Here is a 24,723-nt window from a genome sequence, read left to right on the forward strand (position 1 = left end):
AGGAGTTGGGCGTCAGCTGGGAGATGCTGTCAAGGGCAGTGGGCCCCATCCCTCCATCCAGGAAAACACCCAGGCCACCAGGTTGCCTCCTAGCCCAGCAGCCATACTTCCTGCGTTCTAAAGCTGTCTTCTCCAGGCAGTCCTCCCAGATGGAACCCACCAGCCCAAGAAGGTGTGAGTTGAGAGATGTGCCCACCTCTAGAGCAGGACTCAGAGGCTCAGAGAAGGGGGTTGTTCGGAGCCTCAGAGAACTAACGACAGAGGCAGGACAGACAGTAGGTGCGCTGACTTGTCTGGAGCTCCTTCCACACACCTAGCTGGGCAGTGGCTCCAAGACGCCTGGACATCGGCATTGAAGCCCTGGGCACTCACCTTCTCAAACCCGAGCAAGTCCCACAGAGACAAGCCCTGGGAAGGTCCCAACTCCGACACCCTCCCCGGTGCTCTAGCCCATCTGCGAGGCTCCAGCCCTGGCCCGGGGCAGACCCCCCACCCCCTCCCGCCAGCGGGCAGCCCAGCCCCACAGTGCCTACCCATTATACCTATCGGGTCCATGCCTGGAGGTTTGCCTGGCATCGACCGGAGCCCCGGGGTCGTGCTGGTGCCCGGAGTTGGGGCATCGTTCCTTGGGGTTGGAGTGTTGGACTTGAGCCCAGGGGTGGAGGATTTGTCATTCTGCAGAGGGAAGGTGCAGAGACCAAGGGAAGCCATGAAGATTCCTTTCTCCCAAGAGCTAGGCACCACGTGAAGCCAGTGCTGGCCCCGGTTTTGAACCTTCTGCCCCACAGCCCCTCAATTCTTTGCCCAGCCTTGTTTGGCAGGGACTGTGATGACTGTTCCCATTTTACAGATGCAGTAACCAAGGCCTAGAAGTGTTAATGAACTAAGCACAGGGCTCAACCAGCAGTAGGTGGTAAAGCCAGGGTTTGAACCCAGGCCAAGCCCCAACCCACATGCTTTCTATCCACTCCTCCGCCTTCCAATTAGCACCACTCCGGCTCCAGTGCCCTTTCCAGACCTTGTTCCTCTGCCCCCACCCTCCCCAGCCCTCTCCCAGCCTCATACATGACCAAGGTCTTTGGTCTTGGAGGAGGGCGTGCTGCTGGAGGAGGCCACCGAGGCAGGGCTGGTGGGGGCGTCCTTCTTCAGGCCACGGGCCTTGTCCAGCCCGTTCTCGGGAGGGGAGTGTGCTGGGCTGACCCGGGGCGTCGCTGGGTCCTAAAAGCACAAGTGATGCAGAGATGCGCTGAGAGCAGTGTGCTGTGCTAAGAGCTGAGTCTTCTCTGCTCTGGGACCGGGAAGGGAGGGGGCATGGGGTCTGGGAAAAGGAGCATGGTCCCAGGTGGGGACCGACCAGTTCTTCATGATCTAGTCTGACGCCTTCATCCCACAGGTGGGGAGATGGAGGCCTGGGTGGGTGGAGGTGACCCGCCCAGGATCAAACACAAGATCAGGACTCCAATCTGGGCAGCCTGGCCTCTCGGCCTCATGGAGCTGCTTTTCAGCTCCACCTTCCCTGTCAAGGCTGATCCTGGGGTGGGTGGGGGTGTCACAACCCTGAGATCCCAGGGATGGCGGAGAGTGGAAGTTGGCTCTCTCCTGGGATCTTTGGGGGTCTCTCTCTCTCTGGAGATTCATCCTAGGAACCCCTCAGTGTGCACGAACACCCAGCCACCACACAGCCAAACCCCGAACTCTCCTCTTGACTAACTTGATGCCTCCACCCCAAGGGCCTCATCACCTGGTTGGGGGCTGTGAGTAACCGTGCAACAGCTGAGACACGACAGCTCCCACTCAGGACAGGAACTAGCTCAGACGACCCCACACAGAGAGCCACCCTGCGACCTGGGCCTGCCCCTTACCTCATTGGAAACGTCCACCACCAGATCGTCACTCTTGTCCCCGTCACTGTCCTGCATGGAGAGAAGCCAGTAAGAAGCCATATCCACCCTAGAATGAGTCCAACCCTGCCCCCAGCTTCCACCAGCCAGGATCTGAACCCCGGCCAGTCACGCTCTCCCCACTCAGCCCTGTCAAAGTCAGCCTCCTCCTTGCTGCTTTCTAGCCCAGCCCGCTGCCCCGGGGTCACTCTGCTCCCATACCCACTGGCAGCCTCTCTGACACCTGCCCCATTAGAAGCCCCTTTTAATGTGTCCCTTTGGTGCCAGACACCACTCTCCAGCTGGTCTGATATCCGCCATCATTTGCAAGTAAGCGCAGCAGCCTCATTTCATCATTTTCATCACTGTGTGGGAGGGGTGATTAGCCTCATCTCCCAGAAATGCAGCTGAGGCTTCGACTTGTGACGTGTCCAAAGCCTCAGAGCAGCCAAGTGGCTGGAGAGCGGCGGAGGTGGCGGGGGGGTACCAGGCATAAGACCAACAGATCCCACACCCCAGAGCAGACATCATGACCACCTGTAGGGTCAGTGTGGGGGCGCCAGGGACAACACCCAGAGCAGACTGGAGATTCTGAGAAGGCCTTGATGGCAGCACAGGGTTGGTGGCCCACCTGGGGAGGTGCCCCTGGCTCTCCCTCATCCATGCCCTCCTGGCCATGGCCCACATGCTCACAGAAGGCTCTATGAACCCTTCCCCTGTCTTCGCTCACGCCTGACTCTCCCACAACTCAGGCCCCATGGGGTCTCCCACAGCTCAGCCTCCCCAGCACAGACCCCAGCAGAGCCCGCTGTGCCCTCAGACATACGTATCGGCTCAAGCTGTCCTTCTCCTCCGCTTTCCGCTTCTTGGCTTCCATGCTGTAGTCTGCGGAGCCCCGGTGCTTCTCACTGGCCCGCAGGCTTTCCGAGGGCGACACTGAGTTATTCTGAAAGAAGGAGATTGAGTGTGAACATTTTGTGCATGAGGTCAGCCAGGGTGCCATGTGTGTCCCACGGGTCTCAGCTCCATCAGTGCTTCACCAGGGACGCCTCCCCAGACTAAGTCCCCCGAGAGAGGCCCTGCGAGCATGACAGTTCTTTTTTGCAGCAATGCCACTGCTCTTCAATAATGAACCTCATACTAGCCAGTTGCCTCTGGCCTCTGGAGACTGTATGCCTCCTGAGGGCGGGGGTCATGCCTGTCTCCACCCCCCATCCGTGCCTGCCGCACACATCTGCTCTGAGGGTAGATCAATGGAATTTGCTCTGAGTCTTGAAAGATGGATCTGAGCCCACAAACTGGGGCCACGTGCAACACTTCATCTCCTGAACCCAATAAAAACAGGGAGACTGAGAGAGCGGGGGGATGCCAGGCTGCCGACAGGCCTCCCAAGTGTAGGTGGGCCACAGGCCACTTTGTGCAAATGCCCTACCACTCCAGCGTGGCCTCCCATGACTGTAGAGAAATGGCAAGACTATAAAGAAACAAAAAATGCCAAGCAATGAAGCCTTTCCCTCTTAAGATGGGACGAGGCATAAGAGTGGGTAGAACACCCCCACTTTGTAATGATGGGAAAGCAGCAGCCCCAAGAGGATGGGAAACGCACCCAAGGTCTCCTGACAGGAGGCAACAGGAAGGAAATCCAAGTCTTTTAGGCCTGGAAGAGACTATGTTCTCCCTTCAACCACAAAGCAAGAGTTTGGAATTTGAGATCTGGAAAGAGGGGAGGTGGGCCCAACAGGGAATGCAGGAGAAGCACATGCAGGCAGGCCTGGGGACAGAGCTTTCCTAGAAAGTGAGAGTCACCCGCAGAGGAGGACCCTGGCTGCTAGTGGTGTTAAGGGCGACCAGGACTGGCAGGCATCACGCGGCTATCAGTACTGGGCTGGGAACGAGGAGGGAGGAGCTCCGGGAGGGGGTGCCTCCCAGCAAATCTCTGTGCAGAGAGTATCAGAAGCAATGTCCCCTAGGGGCCCCTGAGGTCCCCTCGTTCCTAAGAGACCACACTACACCTTCCCTCCCCGAAGCAGCAGTCACCCACCCTCTTCTGGACCCCTGCCCTGGGTCAGGCCTGGGGCTGGATGCCAGGCCGGGCGAAATGAACAAGACACAGTCCCTGCCCTCTAGGAGCTACAGTCAAGCTGTTCCACGCTGTCCCCATCCCCGGAGATGATGACGAGGCCACATGGGGACCCAGAGGGACGTCTGGTCGGAGGAGAAGGCCATCAGGAGGCAGGTGGAAAGTCTCCCCACCTCCCCAGAGGCCAGGGCCCATGTTTTGGTGGGGAGCGGTGCGGGAACCAGCCGCAGAACTTAATTTCCTCCCCTAAGCCAGTTTCTGAGCAGCCTTTCCCTGCCAAGTTTCTGCCTGAAGCAAATTAAAATGGCAGAGTTATCAAGCCTTGAAGAAAATATGGAGGTTATAATGGAACTGCAGCTCAACCTTCCCCGCAGCCGGGCAGGCGCGGCGGCGATGCGCGCACAGCCGCAATTCAATTAGCCGCTGCGAGAGCCGGCAGAAAAATCACCGTCATTTCATTTCATTTCCTCTGACGGTGGCCACCCCGTGCTAAGCAGAACCGCTTCCAGCCCCTCTGCTCTCCGGCTGGCTGGCAGGGAGGAGAGGGGGGCGTGCGGCCGCTCGTGTTTCTCCCCGCGACCCGGGCCGCGGCTCGGAGAACAGCGAGCTCTTTCTTCTCCTGCAGTCAGGCTGAAAACCCACGCTGCTACCGGAGGAGAGTCATGTCAGGCGTTTAGCGGCATCGATCCAGCCCGCCTCTGGCTGGCAGGCAGCCAAAAAACTAAGTATTTTTTATTGCTTCGGCTAGGCAAGGAAATATGAATGAAGCTACCTCTAATTGGACTCCAGACTAACCCCTCTGGGACAGCTTCCAGCCCGTCCAGCCGGCCCCCCTCCCACCCCGACACGGCCCTGTCTTTCCTGCCGGGGCCTCATCTGTTGACAACCTGGTTTCCAAAGGGCTGATTACATTAGTCTCCACTCCCTCCAACACCACGACCGTGTGCACACTTGTGAGCCTGACGGCCTCTGCCTGGAGCGGCCCACCCCGGCCCAGGATGGCGGTGTTCTGATGCATTGCCACAGGCCTCTCTGGTGGCCCCAGGGTGCCCCCTCTGCTGAGTCTGTATGTTCACATGCACTGTGGAGTCAAGAGCCCTGCTCTTGAGGCTTCCACGTGGTTGTTTTCAGCAGAAAGCGTTCACAGACAGGGGCACAAAGCCAGAGCCAGGAGCAATGAGGAAGTGTGAAGGCAGGGAGGGGGTTGGGTTTCTCTCGGAAGCAGGTCCCTGTCTAGCAGGTAAGCTCCCAGATCCTGGGTCCTGTTCTGAACAGGGGTGGGGGTCTTCCTACCGGAGCGGAGAGGAATATGCCTGTGTTACAGATAGAGAAACTGGGGCTGAGAGAGGCCAAGAGGGCCACCCAATGTCCCATGAAGCTGGGACCAGACTGAGCCTTGAGCTGTTCAGCCCAGCCCTCTTCCTGCCTAGGCAAACCACCTCTCCAAAAATGCCACTTATTGGGGATCAACACTAGAGCCATCAAAACGGATCTGCAGCTTCAGCTATTCCCTTCTTATGTACCTAGCCATTCCCGGGCCCAAATGACATGGATTTCTGGGCACGTAAGTGAGTTGAGAGGGGACGTGAGAACCGCCTCTAATGGGAGGTTTCAAGACAGCCTGGGTGGAGCGCTGGGAAGGGGAGGTGGGTCGGGATGGAGGAGCTGCCTGAGGAAGCTGCGGTCTAGATGGTTAGTTAACTGCCTGACCTTCCAAGTCCTACTTAACACGAGGTAATAACTAAAGCCATCCTAACAGATTAGATGGCCCCAGATACAAGGACGGCGATGAGGAATAAAATAGCTTTGCTAATCACTGGAGGTTTTTTTTTTTTTTTTTTTTTAATCCAGACTCCACTGTGCTTATTCAGAAGGCTTATTCACTTGAAACAGAACCTCTGAGCCTCAGTGTGATCAGAAAGATTTACAACAAATCTCAGAGCTGGCAGACACGCAGGCAGTCTGGCCTACATGCTGGCTTGCTAGCACTTTCTTAAACCGAGGTAAAGCCCTGAACAGGGAGAAACCTCAGGTGTTGGGAGGAAGTGAAGAGGATATAGGACCATACCAGGGGCAGCCAGCCTCGGGAGCAGGGAGGCATGCCAGCCCCAAATGATGGACGCCAGGGTCCTGAGCTCTGGGTTTAGTCCCGTGACTCCACACCCCCTCTTGGAGGACTCAGGGCGGGCCGGCTGACCTCACCAGTCATCACCTCTAATATAAAAGGGGGTTAGAGCTCTCACCAGCCCAGCTCCTCACTTGACAAATGACGGCCCTAAAGCCTGCAGAGATAAAGGCTTCCCCAAGTGAAGGTCACTCAACAGGTGACAACAACTCCTATTTCATGACAACACCCAATGCTGCTGCCCCCACGGCAAGGCACCCACACGGTCCCCCACTCCTCCCACCACTCCAAACACACCCCGTAGGTTCCAAAGTGCTGGCACTTACCGCGCTGGATTCTCTCTCTTTGGGGACAGAAGGCCAGGACAGGAGGAGGGTCAGGTCCCCCAAGACAGAAAAAACAAAAAAGAAAGAAAGGTCAGTCTCTTCCAGCTGGCTTTTATGCTTTGCTAGTTCACGGGTTTTAAAATGGGCAGCAGGCCTGGTTCTCTGAGTCACTGTGGGTCAGCCAAGGCAGGGCCATTAGGTGACGTCTCTCAGTTTGGAAATTAACTGCCCCAATTCCAACGCTTCGCCGGCCACCAGGTCCGGGTGGGGCAGCAGGGGGATCTCTAGCTCTCCCTGACAGGCACGGAGACGACCGGGCAGGTTTTAAAGCTGCAAGCCTGGGAAGGATCATGCTATGCTAAGTATCCATAGGATCCGAGAGTTGAGAACGTTATTTTTTCAAAAAAAAGGAATTATGGGATTGAATTTTGGTGGTGCTGTTTTTTAATTAACACCATTTTTTTGTTTGTTTGTTTCTTTCCCAAGAAGTCCCTGGAAGCTGAGGCTGCTGATTATTGGCTCAGCCCAGCACCAGCTCCCTGCGGTGGGGAGGCCGTCTTCCTCTACCAGGAGGACCCTCCTACCGCAGAGACAGAAAACTTAAGTCTCTGGTTCCCACGACCTGCTACCGCCCCACCGCCCTGACCAGGCACGATTGTGACACTCCAGGCCTCCAGTGCTCAGGGAGAACTCGTGAGCACTGGCCACGTGCCCTGGTAAACACCTAAGGACAAATCAAATCACCATGTTGTACTCTTTACACGTACATGATGTTACATGTCAATTCTATCCCAATAAAGCTGGAAAAAAAAATCATCTAGGGGACACAAGGAGGCAATTTTTGCAAAAGGTCTCCTAGGAAGCCAGGCCCTTTCCTTTCCCGATCAAACTAAGTCCTCCTGAGGCCCTGCTTGGGGCAGCTTCCTGGGTCCCCTCGGGAAGGGCTGGGGAAAGTTCTCACTCGCAGTCTTTCCAATCATCTCCCTGCAGGAGCGTGACCACTGCCTCCGCTTAAAGGGAGTCCACTCCACTAACACATCTTGACTTGAGCGCCAACTGGGTACCTTTTCCAAGGACCCTGGGTGGGTGAGACACAAATGCTAAGTTAAACATGCAGGAACTCGGCCTCTGTCCTCAGAGCACTAATGACCTTGGTGACGATAAACACCATCCAGGGCAGGATGCCACAGGACAGCGGCAAAGGGCTCCCTCCGTCTTGGGACCCCGACTCTTAAACTCTCATGGGAATGTGAGAGAGGCCCTCAGCCTGGCCAGGAAGGCATCCTGAAGCAGTGGGACCTGGGCTGGCCCTCGGAGAGTGGGCAGGGTGTCGCTGGGGAGGGGGGAAGGTCCCCCAGGATGAAAGGACAAGCTGTCTTCCAGGGCAGAGAATACCGGGTCCACCTCAGGGATCGGGGCTGGGCATGGGGGATGGGGCTCTGGTTTCCATGCGCCTGGGATGGAAGAGATGACTCCAAGCCTTTTGCTGACTCCTGGTCCTAGGCTGACAGTATCTGCTGTGTCCACTCCCAGTGGGGCCTCCAGAACCCCTACCCCCACCCCTCCTCCCCCCAGCCCCGGGCCGCACCTCTGTGGTCCAGTTCATGGTGATTCTTCTCGTCCTTTACCGACAGGTGGGCCTGGCTGCCCAGGGCACCGAGCGCCAGCAGCCCTGAGCTGCTCCCCGTCACTGGGGGGATCCCTGGAGGCTGGAGGCCTGACGGGTGGGGTGGCAGCTGGACCGGGGGGCCATGTGTGGCATGGGAGAGGTGCTGCGCCTGGAGCTGTTGTTGCTGCAATGAAGTTGGGGGTGAGCGAGGCTGATCGGGGAGGGCGGGGGAGGCCGGAGCCAGCCCTCTCCCTCCTCCAGGAGACGGCTGTGGCGGCAGGGGAACACTCCCCCAGAGCCTTTGCCCCCATCTCAGTCACATGCTGCCATGCCGGAGGAAGGCTGTTAATGGACCGCAATTTAGATACAAGATTTATGATTGCAAATACTCCACCTCCCCAACCCCAGTCTCAGGACAGAATTTCTCAATGTATGTTTGCAAGCGAACCCAAGATAAACAAAGCATGCATTCAAAAACCACACCGTCATCAAGATTCCCTCTCCATTGAGGAGGTCCATTTTTAAGCCCCTAGTGGTCCCGGCTTTGCGCATGCTTACATGCCTGCAAACGTCAGCAGCCAGCATCTTCCACCCCGAGCCTGCACCCTGGGGAAGCTTCCCTAATTCTGAGGAACTCCACGCCTGTCTTACAGAGCCGGGGGCAGGACACAGCAGAAAAGTCCCGAAATCAAGAGGTGCTTGGGGCCAGTGGAATGAGAGCCAGCATCACTGGACCTCCGAGGAAACAGGGTCACAAGAAGAGTGGAGGCTTTGGAATCAAGACAGACCAGGATTCAAACCCCAGTTCTGGCTCGTACTAGCTGGGTGACCTCAGGCAGGTTACTCATTAAGTGATCTCATAACAATGGCTAACATTTACCATAGGGCTTTCCACGCCCGCACCCCCCCCTCCTCCAACTGTTCCAAAATCTAGACTTGCATTAAGTCAGTTATTATCAAGAACCACGACAAGAATCCCTAACCAAGGATTCTGCTCCACAGATGCCGCAGACACCCTGACCCAGCACTAAGCCGCAGGGTCTTCTTCCCCCGACCCCTTGTTCTCCCCCAGCAGCCAAGACAAAACACCCTTTATCATGCCTAAGATTGTGTCAAGAACTATGGGCGTTGTGGCACAGGACGCACAGCCACGTATTTCATAGGAACTGAAATACTTCTTAGGAATGGCTGGGGCCTTGGATATGCAAACATCTTCCTTCTCAATGAGCACAGGGGAGGGAATGGAAATTTACTGAATGCCTGAATGACTGGGCACTTTCCAAATATTACTGCAGTACTGGAGTTGACCTTTCCAAATACTTGGCGCAGGAGAGGTTGTACCCATTTTACAGATGGCAAACTGACACTCCAGGGGCTGAAGTGGGCAGCCAGTAACTAGTTCCACCACTAGGACACTCAAATCAGTCAACCACCAACCTCACTCATCTGAAGAATGAAGAATGTTCCTAAGGAGACTCACTCCCCAAAGTAAGAAGAATTGGTGGGGGTGACAACCAAAATCTGACAAGCTCGCCTGACAGACAACGAAACACAGTGGAGGCCCACAGTTCTGGATGGACTCTAAGAGGCTCTAAGAGGCAGTAAGTGTTTTTGAGGTTGGGGGTTAATGGCCCTGCTCTCCCGCCAACTAAGCCGCAAACTGCCAACCTGATGCCCTGCCAAATTAATGGCAACCCCAGCCGCATTGCACTCCTGGTCCCAGAGGGCTCATTTCTCGGTTTAGAGGGAAAGGTTGGGACCAGTGGCCAGCGCTCGAGACCTGGGACGTCTCTTGGTGGGCAGTCACACAAGGTGCTGGTGGGCACTGATCTGAGTGGCAGCCTGACCCCAGATGTGCCCCAAGATGGCAGAGCAGAAGCAAAGCCAAAGGGTCCTCTGGAAGCCCTCGCCATCATCAGGATCAAAACATGTTCCTCCCTTCTGAGAGTTCTAACAGCTCCGACTCTGGAGCCAGACAGAGTAAGGAAGATGTCACGCTCCATCCTTTAACAGCTATGAGATCTTAGAGGAGTCGGTGGATCTCTCTCAGCCTCAGTTTTCTGATCTGCAAAGTGGGGATCAGAATGTGCCCCTCTCTTCAGGTTGTGCAAAGATCACGTCCATTATGATGTGGGGAGGCAAAGTAGGTGCTCAGTTGACATTAGCAAAAACTATGAATGGACCACAAAATAGAAACCATTTCTCTCATCTCTCTGTGATGCTTGGCAAGTCCTGAGTTCCAAGAAGAAGGGACCTTGTTTCATCCATCCTGGTACCTTGCGTAGAGCCCGGGATGTCTGCTCAGTACACATTTGCTGTGTGAATTAAGTGAAAATGTTGGAAAAGGCTTGCACAGAGAGGCTGGGAAGTAAGTCAACAGAGGGGCTCTGTCCAAAAGCCATCCACCTCCCAGATCCAAGCCTCCTCTCCAAGGTCCACAGTGATGCAGCGAGAACAGTTAGCTGGGACAAGGCATCAGCAGGGCATCCTGCTTCCCAAAACATGAACCAGTGAACCAGCATTAGACCCTTGGAACAAAGGCTGCAGCTGAAGTGGCTGTTTGGAAGACAGTGCCTTTCAAAGCTGTTGAGCTTCCAAGAGGGAGAATGTGGTTTTTTTCTGCTGCAGGCTGTCAAGCAGAAGTGTCTTCTTTGCAATAGATGAAAGGCATCTTCCATGGACTTCTCATCTTCAAGTGCAAGAGTACCCCGTGCACAGCCAGAAATTCCCCGAGGTCGAGGTCTGCATTGCATGGTTTGAAGGCCCTGTCAGGAGCAGCCCAGCAGACCCCAGCAAGCAGGCACATCACAGCCAACTTCCCAGGCTTCTCTCTCGGGGCCACGGCAGATGCCTAGGCTTGTCGGGTGAAGGGTCTGCTAACAACAGTCTTGGTTGCAATGGAGAGCGAGACAAAGCTTTCTCTTCGGCGGGGCAGGGGGAGCTGGTTGGCAACGATCCCCCCATCTCATCACCCCCATGTCACAGCCCCGATCCCTTCAAAGGCAGGATGTGACCATCCTCAGGCTGCATTTCTATCTCTGTGACACATCTCTGACTTCAGAGGACAACATGTGGAAACACAGTGACATCCGAGGGGGGGTGACAGAGTTCTCAATGGTGGAGAAATGGAATCAAGTTCACCGTTCAAGGAGGGCCCTGGGTGCGCCACCCTGCAGCAGCCTGTCCCCAGCTTCCACTATTCCCTCTAAGGCCAGGATTTCTCCATCCATGATGTCAAAGGCAGTCAACAATCCCCCCAACCCCAAAAGAGGTGTGAGGAGTCTGGAAGCAAGCCCACTGGTGAGCACTCCCTTGTCCAGCCTTCAACGTCATGTCTCGTGGGGCAGACGTGCGTCCCTGTCCTCACAGGTGCCATGTGTCCATATCCTGGGCTCGGAAGGTATAGCCACTTACAGGAGAGGCCGATGGGGAGGCTCTTGCTTGCCGAGAGCCGAGCCTGTGTAATTGGATTATGCAATCATGCTTTCTGCTGCTGCTACCTGATTTAATGCTTCACTTCTCAGGTTCATAATGTGGGTTCAACTTAGTGAAGCTGTCTGGGCATTTCCAGAGCCAAGACCAGAAGGAGGCCAAGACAGTCCTGACTGCATCAGATGGAGACTTCCCACCCTCCCAGACAGGGAGGGCAGCCCCGGCCTCCGCCTGGTCCTTCGACTTCCTGCCCACGGAGGTGGGCCCAGAGCTCCACGCTGAATGGTGCCTCTGTGCTCTCTACCAGCTTGGAATGCTCACCACAACCCGTTATCCCCGTTTCAGAGATGCGGACCGGCTTGGGGAGGTGAAAGGACTCTGCTGAGCCAAAGCAACCAGAGCCAGGACTCAAACCCAGCCCTGCTTCCTCCACCACGGCTGCCTGGCTGGAAGAAGCAGATGTGTTCATTCTAAGGATTCTCTTTACCATCCTTCTTCCCCATGTAAAATTCAATCAATCAGCTGAACCAGACTCATCAACATTCTGGAGTGAATGCGAGACCCTTGAGAGTCTGGCTTCCAAATACCCTGTGCAGTCTGTGACAAGCTACCACCTCCCTCTTTCTGACCTGCCCCCTGCTTAAAAAAAAAAAACAAAAAAACAAACAAACAAAAAAACCCCCAAAAAAACAAAGTCAAACTTTATAACATCTCTTCCACTAATAATTTCCAAGGGGGAAACGGAGGCCAAATTGTCAGTGGGCAAGTGGAGTGAGTCCCCCTCCACCTGCTAGAGTCACTGACCCGGGACCAGCCCAGAGCAACGTAAAACACGAGTTCTGGGACTCGCTGAGGACGTCAGCTCACTGGTGTTTAATCTGCCTGGGAAGGCCGTCCTCAAGTTGTTGACCAAGGGACAAGACCTTCCCCGCTTACGCTCAGGAATCTTTTGACCCTCTAAGGATCCCCTCCAATAACATGGATCCAAGAAAAAAGGATGTGCACCAGAGCCTACAGTAACTGGTCCTGCCGGGCCCGGCAGGCAGACACAGCTTCGAAGCCGCCTTCCCCAGACGCACGCCTGCATGGCCAGCAGCACCGCAGGCTAGACCAGCAAGTCTGGCCTTTCATCTGTCCCTCTGTCCCTTCTCCCCTCACACCCACAGGACACTGGTTCCTGGCCTCTCTCTCCGGGAGGGGAGGCCCTAGAAGTGCTCTAATCTGTGTGATAAATATGCTCCTCGCTGTAGGCATGCCCACCCCAGATGAGTCTAGCTGAGCTCTCATCTCCTCTGAAGCGGGCCACTCGGAATCCTCCCCCCACACCCAAAAAAGAGAGCCACAGATGACGGAAGTGGGCACATCACAATGAACTGGCCTAGCCTTCTCCACCTTCTCACAAATGGGGAAACAGGCCTGGAGGAACCAAGTGACTTGCCCTAAGTCCCCTTTAAATCCCGGAGCAAGGGGGCTGGGCTACTTCTCCCCTCCGAGGGGCAAATCCACCAGCACCATGGGGACGGCCTCTAGTTGCTCTAAGAGCCTCCTGGGCCCTTCCCTCCTCCGCCCCTTCCTGCTGGAGCAGGACTCCTGACCTGTGGCCACCAGCCCTCCCAGCCCCCTGCCACCTTCTTCCCATCACTTTTCTGAGTCAGGCCGGCCGCAAGCCCGCAAGCCCCTCTCCTTCCTTCTTCGCTGGATGCAGTTGAGCCCGGCTCCCCGGCGTGAGCCGTCCTCAGCCGTCCGTAATTCCTGCCTTGTGAGGCTCTGTCAGGCACAGCGATTAGACGGCTGCCTGCTTAATGACAGGGCGACGGCTGCATTCACTCAGAGCCAGAGAAGCAATTACCTTGAAAATGGGGGTCACAGGCCCCACTCGTTGGCTTTAATTGAATTCCAATATCTGCCTCGAGCTGCCTTGACCTAACGCGTAGCTTCCTAAATACTCCTCGAAGGAAGTGGAGCTAATCCAAGCAGTGCTTCTTCCCCAATTCCACTCTTTTCTTAGAACTTAAAAAAAAGAATTATTTTCATAAGAGGATTTTAATTCCAAAGGGAAAGGCAGAGGGGGAGAGGGGACCCCACTGTGACCACGGCAGGGATGGGAGGGCTCAGCCTGGAAGGCGGATGGGGACAGGGAGCTGGAAAAGGAGAGATTTCGGGAGAAGGCACTGCCCACCCCTGTACCCTCTACCACTAGCCGCAGAGCCACCGAGCTGTGACTGGTCACTGAGGAGGAGGACGCAGGCTCCATACCAGGGCTGGACGGAGTGGGAACAGGGAGAGGATAGCCCTGAGCAGAAAGACAGCCCTGGGCCTCTGGCCTGGCTTGAGCTCCTGAACAGCGTGTGACTATCTGCAAATCACTGTCTCTGTAAGCAAGGCCATCAGCTCGATCCACGGTTCTCTACCACAGGCCATTTTGTGTGTCTCACCCCCTGCTGGGACACTTGGCAATGTCTGGAAACATTTGGGGTGTCCTAACGTGTGTGTTGGGGGATGTGCCACTGGCATCCAGTGGGTGGAGGCCAGGGCTGCTGCTCAACCTCCTACTGTGTATCCCCACTAAGCATCTGGCCCCAAAATTTATGAGAGCTGAAGTTGAAGTACCCTGGGCTAATGGTCTCAGAGGACACTTCAAACTTTACAGTGTTACGGTTTCCCTCTTGGGGGCTCCACCTCCCAGCTCAATGGCTAAAAACTGACCATTCACTCCCTTCCCAGCCTCCTCTCTGCTCCTCCCACACAGCAGGTGAGGGCCTGGTCCTCCCCCAACACTGCAAGGACTCAGACGAGGCTAACACTCCCCTGCCCATCCCCAACAGCGCTGGGTGGCTGCCGGGGGACACAGGCCAGAAAGACAGAGCCCCATAACTGTCCCGGGCCCCAGTGGCATGCTGGAAGGTCAGGATCCATCAGCATCGCTGTCTCCAATCCCACCCTCCCGGCATCCTCGGCCCAAAGAGGTGAGCTGGTCCACCCCTTCCTTTGACAGATACAGAAACTAAAAGCCCATGGAAGAGAGGGGACCTGCCTGAGGTCATATGGGGAAGAGGCGTAACTAGAACACAGATCTCCAGGTTTCTGCCCCAGAATGAAGAGCCCAGCATCATCGTACGCCTCACCAAGCAGAAGACTCTGGGCCTTCAATTCTACCTCGAAATAATGACTGTACTTAAGAACAAAAAGAATGAGGACCAACCAGAAGGCCAAAGGGACCTCAGCCAACCAGTCCACTGCTTCCCAAGCCTGAATGATTTGGAAAACGCCAGAAACACAGACTTCCAGTCCCACCCCAGACCTATGGAAAAGAACTCTGGGGTGAGTGCCCTGGAATTTATACTGTTCTCAGCCGATGGTGAGTAAGAAACAGTGATCTCACCCCCGCCCTTCATTTTAGGGACCAAAGGAGGACAGGTGCATCCAAAGTCCACTGCAGGGCCACCAAAGGACAGCCATTTGGCTTCCTCCTTTCACGGAGGGGTCAGACCAGAAGTGGGCCTCACTGGGCACTGTGCCTTATCTTTTCCCTTCCCGGCTGAGACTTGACTTCTAGAACCTTACAGAGACCAATCCAGGAGCCCTGGCTGACTTCACACGGGCCCGTGATGGACACTCGGCCAGGTAGCTCAGCGCACGGCACAGCAAGGCCCAGACCCAGATGCCACAGCACGTTTCACATCAACAGTTCAGCAGAGACAGTTCTGATCTTAGGTGGCCAAAGAAGGGCAGACCTGTGCGAGGGAGGGGACAGCACCCCCCACCCCCACCCCAGGGGGAGGTGAAAGGAGGAGGCTGGATTGGCCTCCAAGGTGGGCCTCCAGGCCCACCCCCCTCAGTGTGGAAGATACCAAAGGCCAGGGGAGGGGCAGGGATAATGACTATAGAAGTGGAGTGGGGTGTGTCGGGCACCCCTCTAATTTGGAGACTGGGAGGCAACTGGGGAGCCAATGGGGAAGGTCTCTAAGTGGGTCGGAGCCCATGAGATGCTGGGGGAAGCTGGAGCCCTGGGGCCGCCATTCTTTGAGGCCAGCTGAGGTCAGGGTCCATCTCTGGTTATGGTAAATGAGAGGAATAAAAGGGCTATACACACGGTGAGAGGCAGATTGGGGAGTCCACGTACCCCGATGATGGCGTTCAGCTCCGTCATGGTGACCTGCTTGGCTCGTTCCACAGCCTGCGCCACCTGCTGCTGGTGCTGGAAGAGACGGGTGCGGCGGGTTAGAGGTGGCCCCACGGGACAGGCGGTGACCCAGCCCCCACGGTCCCCTAACCAAAACAGGACAGGGGGGAACAGGGACTTTCTGCTTGAAACCCTTTGCAATGAGCCAGAATTACTTCTGTAATCAAAATGTCCCCTAGTTTTAAGTTAAAATAGAAATGAAGCAAAAGATGGCTGTTTGTCAACTGTCCCTTTCCACCAGAGACAAAACAGCTTCCTTCCGGGCACTTAAGAGTGAGCTGGCTATTAGGTGAGGTTACTGAATAATGGTTAGTTTTCTAAATATGGTGACGACACGGTAGTCCTGTAGGTGGGTGTCCTGTTTTTAGGAGATGTGAGTAGACTAGTGAGAGCTGCTGAGTCTGTCAGGATGTCTGCACCTTACATTCAAAGGGTGCAGAAGAAAAGCACAGGTATTTCTATATATACTCAACCTCTGACTATCTAAATAGAAAACACACAACAAAGCATGTGACTGGATAGGGAAAAAAATGGCATAGTGAACCCTAATATAAGCTATGAACTTGGGCGATAATATGCCCATGTGGGTTCATCAGCTATTCTGGTGTGGGATGGTGAGGGTAGGATGGGCTAGGGGACATCTCTGTACCTTCCACTCAGGTTTGCTGCAAATCTCAAACAACTCTAAAAAATAAAGTCTATTTTAAAAAAAAAATTGTTTAGTGCATTCATTCCCTTGAGCCTTGAGGTGGTACCCACTTTGTAAGCTGCCATCCCACTAGTGGGCTGCAAGCTCCAAGGACATCACTATATCCTATTTTTACATGAGTTCCATCAGGTATGGGTCACTTCCTCGGCTCTAAGACCTACGGCTCCAGGACGGAGCGGGGGGTGGTCCTAGCCACGGAGGGGGCCTGGAGGGCAGGGCCTGTCCCAGCCAAGGGAGCTCTGCTAGACAGAAAAGGGGCCCTCTCAGGCAGCCCACCTGTCTGCCCTGAACCAAAGGGCCCCCTTGGAGATGATTTTCTCCTCCATCTGCTAGCCCAGCCGGGACTCAGGTGGGAGCCTCTTGGAAAGTGTGCTTAGATGATGATGTAACGACTTGGTGATGTCTCCGAGGAGGACACTCTGTCCTTGGGCCTGGGGTCCCCTTTGGCTAATGGTTCCCCTGAGAGGGTCCGACCCTTGGCACTGACCGGCCAGGCTTCCTAGCTCTGAGATGTTTCCCAATGTGGAAGTTGGGGCATGAGGAAGTGGTGGTTGGGAATGCTGGTTGGGATGGGGCCTGGGGGTGGGGAGGCAGAGAGGTACCCTGGTCTCTCTTCAGGCAGCTGCGGAGAACCAGTTCCGGTGGAAGGAGGAGCAAATGGCCCCTCTGATGTGCCGGAGAAGGTTCTCTCAAGCCCAGGTTGTCAGCTTCAGCCCGCATGAAAGGACAGGGGTCAGGCTCTAGCGAGACCCAGGCAGCCAGTGGGCAGCCCTGGAAAGAAAAGGAGGACCAGGTAAAAGAAAGTCTTACCTCTTGGGACAGGAAAGGCATGATCTGTGCTAAAATTGTGTTGAGTCTCTTCGCAATCTCTGTCTGCAAAAGAAAAGAGACTGCGTGAGGCTCAGGCAAATCAATCAAGTCGCTGAAATGTCACAGAGTGGAAGGGCCAACACCCCCACCCCCCAAAACCACAGACCCTCGACGGGCTCCATCCTTCCACCCTCACTGGGCCTCCTGCCAGGAGGCCTCGCTAAATCCATGGCATGAAGCAATCTCTTCCAACTCCCTCCAGCCAGGCTGCCCACATTTTGGGGAGCTCCAATTTCCTATCAGAGGTGGTCTCTGTATTTGGTTCACGGTACAGTTGGTCTCCTCCAGATAGAGGCCCAAATCAACACCGCAAAACTAAACAAGAATAACCCCTACACCGCACACTGCAGAAAAACCTAGCATAAGAGTGAAAGGCCATGTGGGAGAAGGAACTGCCAGGCCCAGCAGCCCCCATGGTAACAGCAAGACAGGCTCTCGGGCTCCCAGACAAGTCAAGAGGTGAGGGGCGGCCCCCGGCTGCATGTGTCCAAGGGTTCCCAGGGCCAGCCCCATGCACGGTGATACACGGCTTAGAGGGTCTCCCTCGGCCCCCATTTTCACTGCTGCCTCTTCCTCCCCAGACTAATCTCTCGCCCTTACATGTGCTGCCCAGCCTGAAACCCTAGCACTGACGCTTCGTTCTTCAGGGTAAAGCACTGTCTTCTCTAAGATGCCACTCAGGACACAACTCATTGGATCCCTAGCCCTTGCTCTAAGCTGATCACAGAAAGGCCGATGGATTTTCTGCCCTAGCCCTAACACTGCAGAAAAGATCACATTCAGAAAAACATCAAGAGTTCTGGCCACCTGTGTTCTATGTGAAGCATCTCTGATGGAGAATTTTTTAAAAAAGAAAAAGGAAAAAAAAAAAAAAAAAAGAATGGGGCTAAATGGTTAACTGAACCAGACAGGAAGGCCGAGGACCACTGACAGACAAGTCATAGAATTGCTTCTCTTATCTCATTCTGAACCCGAGGCCGCCAGGGCTGAGGTCCCAGAGCTGGCTTCAAAGCCCTCATCAGCACATAGCAATCTTTCAGAGACAAAACCATGACAACAGCCTTTAAAAATCTGTGATCATCTGCATGTCAAATGATTCTGGATGAGAAATCCTTGTGCACTTAAAGACAATGCTGTCTGAAGGCTTACAGACAGACCCTGGACCTCAGGAGAATTCCTGGGGCCAACACCCCCACCCCCCTCAAGTGCCCCCAGCCAGCAATGAGGATGCTTCCTGTTTGTGAAGAGATGGGCCATGGACTAGGAATCCAAAGGGCTTTTGCAGCCCTGCAGCCCAGGGCTGCTGGCTGCAGTGCAGGCTCCAACACAGACCACCTGTTCCCGGCAGGAGGGGCTCTCGGGTGGGGGTCAGGGATCACTGTTCTCTCTGGCAATACTCTGGACCCTCCGGAACAGGACTGGTGTTTCCCACGGGCATCTGGGGTGAAGCAAGTCTTCGGTGCGAAAGACTGTCCCTCATCTCCCAGGCCCACTGAGTGCCAACAGCGGTCCTCGTGTATGCAAACTTTCGGTGGGTGTGGGGGTGTATTATGCTGGCTGGGATGCTTGGGACTCGGGGGCACATTTGCACACCCGAGGTAAACTCTAGCAAGGACCCTGTACAGAGTGGTTTGTCAGCATCAGTGCTATTGGCATTTGGGACCAGACAATTCTTTGTTGCATGGGGCTATTCTTGCATTGCAGTTTGTAGCAGCGTCCCAGCCTCTGCCCACTGCTGCCCACCATTCATACTGTAAAGGAAACTGGGAAGGTACTAATTATTGCATAAATGATTAATCTAGGGAAGTGGGAAGAGCCATCCTCCAAAACAGGGTCCTTTCTCACTTCTGTTCATTTTTCCTCTCCCCAATTGATAGAGAGTGGCAAGAGTGGATGAAATATAAGAGTTAGGGTTGTATATGCCAGAGTTCTAGAAACAATCAGCTCAGTCCAAACCTGCACAGAGCAACATAATCACTCAACTGTCACAGGTTTATGTGCCAAATAAGAATGGAAGTTTTATTAAAAACAAGAAGCAAAGAGAAATAAACAAAATCAATCATTCTCACTGCTTAGGGAAGCTCACCAAGGCCTCTTACCTCAAATGGCTGGCAGAGCAGTGCCTGGCACACAGTAGGTGCTCAGGAAATGTTGAGCCAAAAGAATCTCACTGGCCTCCCTGCATTTCTTTTTCTGAGACTCCATATTACAGGATCCCCTGGCCAGGGACCTGGGCCTGCCTCAGTTTGGGTGGCATCTGGGGGAAGGGCTGTGGTGGATAGTATTGACATACAACTGGGAGGCAGGGTAGGCAGCAGCCCAAGTCCTTTGCTAACGGGGTGAGGCAGTGGTCAAGCCAGAACAGCCACAAGCTGCCCAGTGGGTCTTAGGCTGCTGGCCCTTCCCCAGCCAGGAAAGCAGGCAGTAGGCCCTGAACCTTCCCGGTCACTTTAGGCCGCTCGGCAACTACAGCTCTCTGGGGTGGGTGGTCAGAAGAGTCCCTACTGTCATCTACTTCCTCCAGCAAACAGGTCAAGTGTCAGGATCTTGGTAGGCCAAGGAACAAAACGAAAAGTAACCTTCTCCCTTGGCACATCTTTTATTAGCAACCATGTGGCCACAGGGTGCCCCTAGGTGGGATCTTTCCCTGCAAGGCCTGGTCCAGAGCACAGCATCCTCTAGTTATGAGCAAAAGGGATCTTCTGGGATTTCATGTGGCCTTGCCTGGCTCAAGGCCTGGTATCCAGGCCATGAGGTGACCATGGCTGGGGTCGCTCCATAGAAGCCCCTCTCATCTCACCTTTCCACTCTTCGAGAGCAGTTTTTACCTCCCAACACCACACACATGAACCAAGCGCCAACAGGACAGATAGGGAATGTTCCAGAAGCCTGGGGTATCCACATTCAGGCTCTCTTCTGCGGCTCAGACTCAATGAAGAGCAACCTCCCTGCGTGGCAGGGAAGGACTCTGGCACACCATGAGTCAGGACTGTACAGAGCTGGGGGCCGGCAAAGGGGAGGGAGCAGTTGGTCCTTGTCCTTGGGTCTGGGTTCTGGGTTTTTTTCGGGGGTCGGGGGAGACAGTATGCAAATCCCATCCCTCCCAGCTGTGACTGTGTCATCACCTGCCATGGGTCACCATGCCCCTCCTGGTCTCCCCACCATGTGGAAGCAGGAATTGAGCCTTGGCCTCCTCTACCTAAGACCATCCAGCCCTGAGCACGGGCTCGGGGCACGCGGGTGTGTCAAAGAATGAACAGGAAAACTGTTCACTAACCGACTTTTTCTCTTAATGTTTATTTTTTGGAGGGTGGTGATTAACGGGAGGGGAAGCTCCTACAAACAGAAAGTTGGCCGGACAGAGGCACTCTTAACAACAACAATGATAATAATAACGGCGAGCATCCGCTGACCCAAGCTGTTCCACACATTTTAGGCGTGTGAGCTCGCAAGAACCGTATAGGGAAGGCGCGTCTTCTAAATCCCCAGTTCTCAGAGGGGGAAACTGACACTTGGCAATTAAGCAACCTCACGAAGCGACTTCCTACAAAGAAGCCAAATTTCGACATTTTGAGACATTTTGAGAGAACTCAGAGAAGTCTTTTTGAAAGAAAAACTACTGTCAGGGTTAATAATTGACAGCATTTCCGATTAGAACAGCTGTTAAAACAGCATTTGATCCAACTCAAACAAGCTCTAAACATCAGTTCCAAGAAAGGAAAGAAAAAAAGGGATCAAGACGTGTGACTTTCAACCAACGGGACGGGTCACAAGTCACCAACTGGAACAAGATCCTAGGTTAGAAAACTCTTTTTGGCAATTCAGGGCACCGCCACCCTGTTACCGATAAGCTGGGGCTCTTGGGCTGGGCCTTCATCCTTCCCTCCATCCTGGTCCCACAAAACCACTGCCTTTGAGTCGGAGCCTCGGAAAGAGAAGCAGAGAGGAGGCGGAGGCTGGGTGGCGGGACGACGGCTTCCTTTGGAAAAAGGTGTTTGCGGAGCCGGGTGCTGCCTTTGAAAGTTCCTTTTCAAGTGTGGTTCAAAGAAGGCAGCTTTGCTGGTGGAAAAATATTGTGCCTCAGAAGGAACTCACCTACTCACCACAGACAGAGAAGTGTGTGCAGAGACCCTGCAAGCTCGAGATCCTGAGCTCCCGAGTGGACACTGGGAGGACCATCTGCCTCCATTGTGGTTGTTAGGCAAGTAAATGACGGAGTACAAAAGAGTTGGGGGGCGGGGGGGGGGGGACTGGTGTCATTTCCCAAAGAGCAGTCTGTTCCACGCCCGTAGGTAACTCCTGTTCACACCATCACCTCCTTGTTAAAGCAGGGCCTCTGAACATCTTACTGTACACAAAGGGCAGTGGGACATTCTCAGAGTGCACTGCTCCAGCAACGCCCTAGCATTCACACTAACTGTTGTTCCCATCCCTTGGGCCTTTGACTCAGGACACTGAATGAAGGGAGATGGGACCGGCTCTCGGTCCACACCCTGGCAACCTCTTGCTCCCAGCCTGCAGCACCTGGCCAGTCTTTGACTTTTTTTTTTTTTGAAATTATTTAACTGACTGCTCAAGACACATCTGACAGCCACTTCCACCAGATTCTCTCCGGTATTTAGTTTTAAACTGCCCTGTCAGCTCTTCGAAAATGCACACATTTTAACCTCAGCCAGATAAAAACAAGGAGAGGGAGGAACCTGGCTGCTTTAAAGAGCATATCATGACCCCCTGCCACACAGAGGTGACCTGGCCTCTATTCCCAGCTCTGTCTCCAATCTCGCTGTGTGGCTTTGGGCCAAATCCCTTCCTTCCTCTGGGCTTCAATTTTGTTGTCTGCAAAACAGAGGGACAAAGTGGATAACTCGTAAGATCCCAGAGCCATCATTTAGAGTCTGAGAAGGCCAAACCCTCCTCAGTCGCTCTGTGACACGTCGATTGCTCCAGAAAGTTCAGTAAAACAGAGCACAGCATGAGTTTAAAGGACAAGCAGAGTAAGAGGCAAGGCATGGACGGATGCTGGGTGTGGGCTAAGCTGCAGCTGGCTGGGGTTCGGTCCCAAGGACCAGTCTTCATAGCATGGCCCGTTCAAGTGCATCCATCAGCCTAACTGAGCACTACAGAGCAGAGCAGGCAAGAGGGTCCTATCTGTGTCAAGCAGCTACTGTCCACGTTCCTTCTGTGATTCACAAGAAGCTTTCGACAGTGAGGCAAGGGCTCTTGAAGATGTTTCACTTGGCGGGAAGTAAGAGCAATTCCCCGTCTATGAGACAGCACAGGGGCTGCCATTAGGGTCCTGATTTCACTTCTCAAACAAGGATCTCTTCATGGCATAGTCAGCACAGCGTGCAGTGATTCTGGAGACCCGTTTGTGGATGTGCGTAAGAATGAGATGAGGAAAAGGGACCTATGTGAGACCTGAGTTACACTCCAAGCCATGTGGAAATGGTGGTTTTCCAGCCAGCTCTGTGACTGACATGTCATATGACCCACAGAAAGTCACATCCTGGTGGCAGGGCCTTGGGTTACTCCACTGTGCACTCCCTCATGTGTGTCTGGGGTGGACGCTTGGTCTGCTCCAGAGTTCTTTTTGTTGTTGTTGTTGTTGATTTGTCTTTGAGGGCCACACCCACAGCATATGGAGGTTCCCAGGCTAGGGATCCAATGAGAGCTGTAGCCGCCAGCTTATGCCAGAGCCACAGCAATGGGGGATCCGAGCCATGTCTGTGACCTAGACTATAGCTCACGGCAACGCCAGATCCTTAACCCACTGAGCGAGGCCAGGGATCGAACCCATGTCCTCATGGATGCCAGTTGGGTTTGTTAACTGTTGAGCCATGACGGGAACTCCTGTTCCGGGGTTCTTGAATTTGAATCAGGTTTTACCTGGCCCTCTGACACAAGTCCTCAGATATTCAAGGTGAGTCTGCCTCATCTTGAATTAAAATCACAGGGGCTCAGGGAGAGGCTGGGGCTGTGCAGGAGGAATCGCCAGCAACCAGGCACCACAGTCACCAGGCAATCAAATATAGGAAGAATCCAGAACAAGGCATCGGGGCAATTTTAAGTTAAAATATTCCATTGCATTTCCTAGGCAATTCTAAATTGATAGGCCCTTAACTATTGGACTACAAGATGAAATTCCTTGCCAGGCATTTTCTCCTGACTGAGCTAGCAGAGCACTGAAATAAAGCAAGTGGGTGTTTTGTTTTGTTTTGTTTTGTTTCCTTTTTAGGGCCGTACCCTGCAGCATATGGAAGTTCCCAAGCTAGGGGTCAAATTGGAGCTGCAGCTGCTGGCCTAAGTCACAGCCACAGCAACATGGATCTGAGCCACATCTGCAACCTACACCGCAGCTCCCGGCAACGCCAGATCCTTAACGCACTGAGTGGGGCCAGGGATGGAACCCACACCCTCATGGATACTATTCGGGTTTGTTACTGCTAAGCCACAATGGGAACTCTGCACATGGGTGTTTTATCGCCCGTGGGAAGGAAGCCCAGAGACAGGAAGGGTCGAGGCCTCCAGCAAAGGTTCCCAGGCCCCACTCCATCTCTGCCATGCAAAGGCTCTAGGGGAGAGCAGCTCCCCGGTGTTTTTAAGAAGGGGGTGAATAAATGACCCACTTAGCAGCCGGGAGATAATGACCCCTGCTCCTGGAGGGGCTGAGGACATTTACATCACCGATCACTCAGTGATAGGTGAGCCTCCTTAAAGGCCCTTTTAGCACTGACATATTGATCAAATTATATATAACTACAACGCCATTAAATATTTATGCTTCCGAGGAAGCCTGCTGAATTCTTTATGCCGGGAGGGCTGGGAACAAGAAAAGGCCCAACCCTGGTGTGACCCTGAGGATCTGTCTCGCTGGAGAGGAAAAGGGACACTGGCTGTAGCCCCCATCACACAGGGTAAGGATGGCAACGAGGATTCCTCCCGCTCCTGGGCAGAAGAAAGGCGAGGGGGTCGAGGAGCTGAGCGCCATCCCACATGCTCCCTGGAAGAAATCCGACTTCCTTTCCTGTGCCCACTAGAAATCTCTGACATTTTCTGCCAAGAGTTTAGGAAGTAAGGGCATTGGGAATGGTGAGGCTGAGTGAGGGGGTGGGAGTGGCACGGGTCAGGGAACAGAGGGAGCATCTAGGCCACTGACCCTGGAAAGAGCTGGCAATGCAAAGTCCAGAGACCTGCATTCCCGCCCCGGGCGTGTCCTGCACTAGGGCCTCAGCGTCCGCTGCAGGAAGGAGGCAGATTTGGGTCCAAGATAATAATTAGCTCTCAAAAACCAATGAGGGGCTGTGCAAGTCAGGGCCCTGTCCTGGGGAGCAGTCAATGGCAGCCCAACGGGCACAAGGGGATGGACATCACTTCATGGGAGAGACCTGGGAAGACGACAGTAAGTCCCTCCCTGGCTCTAAGACTCGGAGACTTTCATTTCTCAAGACTCTCAGTTTCCATCCATTGGGCTTCCTGTTAACAAGATCCAATAATCTTTAAATATTTGTT

The 24,723-nt window shown here is 54.2% G+C and overlaps 1 protein-coding gene across 27 annotated transcripts in view; it reads right to left on the reverse strand.

Annotated features, from left to right (window-relative positions):
* TLE3 (TLE family member 3, transcriptional corepressor) overlaps positions 1 to 24,723 on the reverse strand; it is a 47,459-nt gene that overhangs the window by 8,479 nt on the left and 14,257 nt on the right. For 4 of the 27 annotated variants that reach the window (XM_085018605.1, XM_085018559.1, XM_085018591.1 and 1 more), the window contains 7 exons: positions 17,155 to 17,217; positions 15,576 to 15,650; positions 7,988 to 8,204; positions 2,707 to 2,826; positions 1,863 to 1,913; positions 1,066 to 1,218; positions 543 to 675 (listed from right to left, as the gene is read on the reverse strand). In XM_085018605.1, the coding sequence (XP_084874731.1) occupies positions 543 to 675; positions 1,066 to 1,218; positions 1,863 to 1,913; positions 2,707 to 2,826; positions 7,988 to 8,017 (487 nt within the window). In that variant the 5' untranslated portion in view covers positions 8,018 to 8,204; positions 15,576 to 15,650; positions 17,155 to 17,217. Of the gene's footprint in view, positions 1 to 533; positions 676 to 1,065; positions 1,219 to 1,862; positions 1,914 to 2,706; positions 2,827 to 6,411; positions 6,429 to 7,372; positions 7,490 to 7,987; positions 8,205 to 15,545; positions 15,651 to 17,154; positions 17,218 to 24,723 lie in introns of all 27 variants that reach the window. The other 23 variants (XM_085018583.1, XM_085018532.1, XM_085018571.1 and 20 more) reach the window with 10 other exon arrangements.

Source organism: Sus scrofa, chromosome 1, assembly GCF_054392235.1.
Source record: "Sus scrofa isolate SSC_HxYL_T2T_F1_AM1 chromosome 1, Sscrofa_HxYL_maternal_Yorkshire_Landrace_v2.0, whole genome shotgun sequence".
Lineage (NCBI taxonomy): Eukaryota > Metazoa > Chordata > Mammalia > Artiodactyla > Suidae > Sus > Sus scrofa.